This window comes from Necator americanus, chromosome I (genome assembly GCF_031761385.1).
Source record: "Necator americanus strain Aroian chromosome I, whole genome shotgun sequence".
Classification (NCBI taxonomy): Eukaryota; Metazoa; Nematoda; class Chromadorea; order Rhabditida; family Ancylostomatidae; genus Necator; species Necator americanus.
The window spans coordinates 4,409,779-4,417,534 of record NC_087371.1 but is presented as its reverse complement, the minus strand read 5'-3'; the positions used below and the strand labels follow the sequence as shown (position 1 = coordinate 4,417,534).

The following is a 7,756-nucleotide window of genomic DNA, read 5'->3' as shown; positions in this document are numbered from 1 at the left end:
CACAAGCGGTAGTGTCCTTATATAATATATTTAAAACGGGAACTTCCACAACATCTCAAAAAATCTGCGCTACTGCGAAATTTTCGGCAGATACTTTCCGAACACCCTAATAAGTTGCGACAAATGTTGCATGAGTAGACTAGTGTTTGCCCAATGAATTTTTCTTCTGTTTTTTTTTTGTCAGTGTCACTAGTTGTAAAACAAAAAATGGAATCGACATCAGCAAGATCTACATGGAAAAGTGCTATAGTTTATGGAGTGTAACGAAAATATGGGCATGGAAGTTTTGCCGTTTTAAAGAACACAATAAACCTTTTTTGCTTCTTGTTCCATCCATTTGAACCTAGAGAAGGCACAAGAAAAAGAGGATTTCAAGCAAGTGAACTAGATAATTGCCCTTTGTGTTTCTTTTCTTGCAGCAGAATTTCGAAAAAGTTCATCGATTAAAAGAAATGCTTGCAAACAACGATGAACTCCATTTAATATGGTACGAAACAGAAGAAACAAGAAAGTCGCAACGGTTAAGGAAAAAAGAAGCACTAGCAGCAGACTCCCAAGATGATTAACTATCTCGGAAACACATCCGTTCCGTCCAATCCAGGTGCTTAATGGAATCTATGAACATCATCGCTTATTTACTCTTAGCCTTCCGTTTGGTCACTGAACAAACGGAAAGCTAAGAGTAAATAAGCGATGATGCTTAAAGACATCACCCCACGAATCTGAGGTGGTGCAGATTTCAGGTGGAGTATTCGTATACGGGATGGGGAGAGCTACGAGAGGTGATTCCGTCCATTTCTTGCTAATTGCCGTAAAAAACGGCCCGGAAGATGTGTCGCCGCATAAGACTGGCGCGCTCCAATCGAACCTCTTGTACAAAATGGTGCGCCAAAACGAATGAAGCCGTATCTTCCGGGCCGTTTTTTACGGCAGTTAGGAAGAAATGGACGGAATCACCCTCCTCTCCGTAGTCTCCCATCCCGTATACGAATACTCCACCTGAAATCTGCACCACCTCAGATTCGTGGGGTGATGCCTTTAAGTTGTCCGGCGAACATACCACGTTAAGCACAGATCGCAGACGCATTACAGAAGCGTTCACACCACACTACTGGTACGACGTGATGTTCGGTGCAATTGCGTAAGCGGCCGCGCTGGAAGTTGTGCGGTGAGCCTATTGGATAGGGTCGGGCCTGACCCTCCTGCTAGTTCCACTCATTGCCATAGTCCACAGTTCGAGCGGCTTCGCTCGCAACCAGCCAAGCAACTGCGCCGCTTCGTGCGCAGCCGCCTACACAACTTTGCCGAGCTTCAGGAATTGAATTCACAATAATAACTATGGGCAGCATGTACAAGTGTGATTGCCGTCTCATCGGAATGGCTGAGCCTGCACCAAATGTAATCACACATAACGACTATAGGAACTATAGGACAAGACGAGCACTACTTAAACAATTTGTACAGTCACTGCGGAAAATACCCAGATATCACACATGCGATAGTCGGAGCCGGTGCTCTGACCCTCTTTATTTCTAAACGATTGAGAAAGGGAGCTTCTTCACTTTTGACCTTTTGGCGAAATTACCCCGTTCACTTTTGGGTGGTTGGCGAAAGGACCCCTTGAGCCGACAACCGACTTCACTTGAGCTGCACACCATGAGCTAAACCCCCTTTGCCTGAGGAGGCTCCAGCTTCTCCCTATCGCGCCTATGCCAGATATTGCAGGAAGGCTCATTGCTGTCGAAAAATTCGAACCAAGATAGGCCTCAGATACCTAGAATATCATGGGATATTTAATAAGTACTTCCTGTCATTACGCTTAACTGCCAGACATTGTCGAGCTGAGAGTACCCGGGCCACTCGTTGCCGATAAGCGATAGGGAGTAAGAGACACGATGTCTTGCGGGCCACGGATAAAGGATAGCGTCTGGCGTTAATCAATCCGCTTGGGGTGCTTCACCTCGTTCACTTCAATTCAGAATCGTTTGAGGCTAACGAACGTGTAACTGACCTATACAATGACTTGGGGACCTAGCCGATAGGTCACGTCAGTGTTTTCATCCTCCCAGACAAGTCTGGTATAAATTTTTCAAGGACATAGGATCCAGTAACCATATGTAGGATTTCTACGTAGAATGCGTCCTTACTGTTGTCCTCAGCGGTTTCCGTAGGTGAGTGCGAACTTACGATCCAGAGTTTACGTCCTCTGCGATCCAGCAGTCGTAGAAAGGTAGACGACGTTATCCAAATTCCTCCACCAGGTTCTTGTAATCGTTCCTCACAGCTATCGCGCGACCACCTACTTTGTTCTCATCACCATCACCGCAGTATATGGTATAATTTTCGATGTCGATGACAGGCTGATCTCTCATGCGTGTTTCCTGCAGTACAACAAAAGGCACACAGAGATATCGCAGAAGCCTATACAGGGCGGCTTGTTGGAGTTCACCCGATAGTATTCGGCAGATCAGCGTGACGAAACGAATGGTTGTTGCCAAAGATTCCATGCTCCCTTCAGGCAGTTGACCTTTCAGGTTATGGGCTTTGCCGATGTGCTGGACGACAGCATCTTTTTGTAATGTATGGGAATCCTTCGCCACATAACAGTGCGGGATATAGCTCATACGTTCCCAATACGTACACTCGAACGCCTGATTGCGTTTAGTTAAAGCAGGGACACCACGTGCAGGTAGCAACCAGACTCGTATACGCGGCCCAGTTTGAAAAGAACATTCATGAATAAGTCTTTAACCGAATATATGATATTTAACACGGAGCAAACATTACTGATCCTATGAAATTTTCAAAAAAGGATCTTTTGCTTTCTCTGTCTATAATACCTTGATTAAAAAAATCGCTCAAACATCTTAATATTTTGTTTCAGTTTTGTTAAAATTTCCGAATGTCCTAGTAGTACTGGCAAGATAGTATCACAGTTCTTCGGTATTTCCAAGCGCACCGTAGTTCCTTCGCGATCTTCGTCTCTTTTGATCCTGGAGAGCAAATTTTCTGGACAATCAAACATCAAGACAAGTTTGACATACAAGAAATAAACGCGGCGAAATCTCAAACTTTGAAGAAATTTGCGGTAAAAGTGGTTTAGTAAAGCACCGAAAAAATTAAATTATGATTGGTAATAAAATTAATGTTATTTTTAGTTATTTTTCGCAGAACAAAATTTAGTTGCTTTTTTCAACAGTTGTGTTAAACTGACCTGGAGCTTGGTGCAATTGCGTAAACAACTGCGCTCGTTGTGGTGAACGGAGCTAGCTGTAGCGAGGTGAGACCCTCATCTAGTGCACCCCGACTGTAGAGATGAGTGAAGGTTCCGCCTTGACGGCGGCGGTTACCTCCACTGCGCCACTTCGAACGCAGCCGCTTACGCAACTGCACAAAGCTTCAGCTCGTTTTAGCCCGACTGTACATTGTTGTAGCATACTACTGCAGGAAATCCTTCGAAATATTTTGCACTGTTAAAGATTTCTTTTGAATTATTACTTATTTTGTCAAGGTCAACTTTGTTCCTGGTTTTTTCAGGTCCGCGTGGACGGGTAGGTATGGTCGGACCGCCAGGCGAAGGTGGACGCCATGGAATGCAAGGAGGTCCAGGACTTCGGGTTCACGGGTCCGCTGGGAATAGTTGGATCTACCGGAAAAGATGGTGCTGCGGGTGCGATTGGTGCCACTGGCCTACTGGGATCACCGAGTTACCCGAGCGGTGATGCTGTTTACTGAAAATGTCCGATTCGTTCAGGGAAATTGGAAGAACCTATTAGGGTGCTCGGAAAGTATCTGCCGAAATACGGCAAAACTTCGAAACAACACAACTTTTTAACATCATATTATTCGACGAAATAATCTGCATCAACATCGACAACCTTCTGCCAACGTCTCACAAGATCACGGATTATTTTGGCGTAGAACTCCGGCGACTTGGAGGCGAAGAAAGCCCGAAGATTATTTTCGAGGTGGTCGCGATCATCGTAGCGCTTCTCTTCAGATGATGCTGAAGCGATAGGAAGAGGTGGTAGTCGCTCGGGGCCAGGTCCGGGCAGTACGGTGGGTGCGGTAGAACTTCCCATCCGAGCTGCAGAATTTTCTGGAAACTCTTCTTCGCGATGTGTGGGTGCGTGTTAACGTGCAGCAGGCGAACGTTGTCGAACTTCAGATGCTCCTTGCAGACCTTGTCGGCCCCTCTTCCCGGTTGGGGGGAGAAAAACCCCGGAAAAAAACTGTGGTTTTGCCCGGGAAGGAAAAAAAAGAAAAAACAAAAAAAACCCCCCCAACCCCCCCAAAAACTTTTTTTTTCAAGTTTTTCCCCCAAAAAAAGAAAAGGGACATCATTTCGCGCACTGCGCACGTTTGTGGGTGTAGTTGACGTAGAGGACCCATTTTCCATCTACAGTGACAATGGTGTCCAGCCAGTCGAATCTGTGGCTTCTGGAGAGCAGCTGAGTGCAGATGTCCAAGCGACTTTGGCGGTTGCCGTCGCTCAGTGCGTGTGGGAGCCACTGACCGAGCTTTTTCACCATTCCGTGAGATCGCAGTCCATTACTCACGGTGGACAGCGAACAGCCAAGACTGGCAGCAAAATACCACACACCTTCATATGGATGCTGCTCCGCCAGATTCTTTAGTTCGTCGAATGATATTGCAGTCGGTCGACCAGAGCAAGGCTCATTTTCGACTTTCTTGTTTCCGGCTTTAAAACGCTGGAACCAGGCGCGCACAAACCGCTCAGAAGGGGATTCAGTGCAGAATACATGAGATAAGTTTCGATGAGCAGCAGCGGGGTGGCTATATTCGAACTCGTAAAGGAGTACATGTCGAATATGGGTGGAATGTTCGACCATTGTAGGACGAAATAGGCAAGGAAGAGGGAACCAGATATGTTATGTGTATACAAGCGGTAGTGTCCTTATATAATATATTTAAAACGGGAACTTCCACAACATCTCAAAAAATCTGCGCTACTGCGAAATTTTCGGCAGATACTTTCCGAACACCCTAATAATTTGCGACAAATGTTGCATGAGTAGACTAGTGTTTGCCCAATAAATTTTTCTTCTGCTTTTTTTTTGTAATTGTCACTAGTTGTAAAACAAAAAATGGAAGTCGACATCAGCAAGATCTACATAGAAAAGTGCTATAGTTTATGGAGTGTAACGAAAATATGGGCATTGGAGATGATTGTGAAAGAAAGAAAAGAAAAGAAAGAAAAAAGCTAGCTAGACAAGGATATTTCGAAATTAACGCAGAAAAAATGATGTGGTCGATAGCATTCAGCGAACCTAACCAACCTAATCGACTCTGTGACTCCGACTCTGACTCTGGACACTCCGATGCGGCGAAGACCTGCACGTAGTGTTAAAACAAATGAGCTCTGCTAAAAAAGATGTCACCTATAAATGCCCGTGTAGCTTTTAAAGGACGATTAGCGATGTTCACATCAACCACTTTACAACAATAAAATAAATCGTTCGAAGAAAAGAAAAAGAAAACTCAAAAACATTAGCCCAACAATATTTCATAAAGGAGCACATGATATTGGTCGATAAATTAGCAGCCGGGGCGGGTGTAGTGTAGCGGCTAGAGGTTCCGCTTCCTGCACGATCGATCGGAGGTTCGAATCCGCCCTAGTGCTCACCAAGCCTTTCATCCCTCCGGGGTCGATAAATTGGTACCAGACTTGTCTGGGAGGATAAAAACACTGACTTGACACATCAGCTAGCCACCGCAAGTCATTGTATAGGCCAGATACACGTTCGTAAACCTCAAACGATTCTGAATTGAAGTGAACGTGGGGGCGCATCCCAAGCGGATTGATTAACGCCACAAACTTTAACTTTAAATTAGCAGCCGGATTGTATGAAGGAACCTGCAGACTTTTCGGAATGATCGTTGTGGGAACCTGCTACTGAGTTACAGTAAAGCAAAATGCACATCTTACAAATGGTTCGGCGTGTTCCATGGAAAAAGAGATTCCAATAAAAAAAAGGTTTCCGGCGTTTATCAACTCGTCAACTCGTCTGCAGTAATGAGTCAAAGCCTCCCACGTAAATTTATAGTCGTTTGAGGAGTATTTATTTATTTATTTATTCAGCGTTTGCGACCTTCATAATAGGTTGCTGGACCTAGCTGATATATCATGTCAGTGTTTTTATTCTCACAGATAGGTCTGGCACCAATCTATCGTATTAAGAAGGACGTAGGATTAGTTGGCGCAGGGCGGCTTCGAACCATCAAATTCACCACTAATTGCTTTACAAAGGTTACCAGCAAGGATAACTGCATAGAACATTACAAAAATGCCAGAGCTTTTCTCCTACACACAAGAGATGGAGCTAACATGGCAGAGCTGTACTAATTCCATAGTCGGGCCGAACCACATGAGTCACGAGTGTAGTTGCGGTGCATTTGCGTACGCGCTCGAAATGGCGCGGTGGAGGCAGCAGTTGGAACCGAGGTGGGACCGTCGCAAACTGCAGCGATAGGTGGTGCCAGCAAGGGTTTCACCACGGTCCCAGCCGCTATGCTCCAGCGAAGTGCCTCGAGAGAAGCCGTGTGCGCAATTGCGTACGTGGTCCATGTCGTTTTGACCCTACTACACCATAGTCCTTTCAGAACGAACTGATCGATGGTGCAATGTGGCGTAAACAGCCACGTATATAATCAATAAGTTTTTCATCATGTATCCTTTTGATTGCACATGATCTCTCAATGGTTGTACTCACAGAAGTAAGTTTTTATAGTTGAATTCTATCCAAACTGACGAATTATGGAAGTTTTTCTGCCGGTTGTCTACGGCACCGACACTCGGCAAAAGATCGCAACACATAGATCAGGGATTTCTGGCCAGGTTTTCGAGCATACGCTGTGTGTCGATTCGTAACACGTTATTATGGATTCTCATTAACCCCATGGACTTATCTTTTCAGCTAAAATAGTGGAAATTTCTTTTCTCTTGGCAGTGCCCGAATACAATGGCAGTATTGCCTATATGTTTGATCTAACGACCAGTTCGATTATTTCGACACGTTTTTGATGCAATCACTAACTGCACCGCTATTTATGTTTTTAAGTACATTGCAGATTTATTTTGTGTGAATTTGAGACCGATAGTCATTTCTTCAGCTTACAGTCCAGCTGCGTTGTCCTAGCCCACAAAGAGGACCCAAGGACATGCACTAACACACCACTGTTTACGGTTTTGTGTCAATAGAATGTTTTTGTCTCATATCATACTTCATGCTTCTGTAGGAATAACATTTCACATAATTTTCATTTACTCGTTCAACACTTCATAAGGCAGAGAGTGAGAGAGAAAGAATTGTAGCTAAACGGGTTGAAGGCAATTCCAATAAAAATCCCTTTTTTCATAATGATATATCTGCTTGCACGAAATACATAACATATTGGGGACGTGTGGATGGGGCGAGTGCTGGAGCACAGATTTCGCGGAAAGCGCTTTCACACCACTCCCGACCGATACAAAAGGCAGAAAAAACATAAATGCGTATGTTGAGAGACGCCACATTGGCGCCGCCAAGGCGCCACTCATAACAGAGTCGATCGCGAACGAGAATGGAGTAAAGAAGAAGAAAGAATTTTGCACATACGGAAGACGATGCGGGTGGCCACGCGCACACTAGAGCACTACAACATCCAACAATATACAGAGCAGAGTGTGGTGGCGCTCACTAGTTGAGCATCACCGACACGGCTGATGGGGGGTTTGGGAAGAGTGCGTCGAGCT

At 45.0% G+C, this 7,756-nt stretch overlaps 3 protein-coding genes across 3 annotated transcripts; all 3 read right to left on the bottom strand.

Annotated features, from left to right (window-relative positions):
- Positions 1–2,240: 2,240 nt before the first annotated feature.
- Positions 2,241–2,624, bottom strand: RB195_004443 (uncharacterized protein; the record flags this gene model as incomplete). The annotated part of the gene is made up of 1 exon (XM_064182291.1): positions 2,241–2,624. One exon carries the CDS (start codon positions 2,622–2,624, stop codon positions 2,241–2,243), a length of 384 nt encoding a protein of 127 aa, XP_064033558.1.
- A 1,218-nt stretch (positions 2,625–3,842) lies between these two features.
- RB195_004442 (uncharacterized protein) lies at positions 3,843–4,082 on the bottom strand (the record flags this gene model as incomplete). The annotated part of the gene is made up of 1 exon (XM_064182290.1): positions 3,843–4,082. One exon carries the CDS (start codon positions 4,080–4,082, stop codon positions 3,843–3,845), a length of 240 nt encoding a protein of 79 aa, XP_064033557.1.
- Positions 4,083–4,340: 258 nt separating this feature from the next.
- Positions 4,341–4,853, bottom strand: RB195_004441 (uncharacterized protein; the record flags this gene model as incomplete). Its single annotated transcript, XM_064182289.1, has 1 exon — positions 4,341–4,853. One exon carries the CDS (start codon positions 4,851–4,853, stop codon positions 4,341–4,343), a length of 513 nt encoding a protein of 170 aa, XP_064033556.1.
- Positions 4,854–7,756: the final 2,903 nt, after the last annotated feature.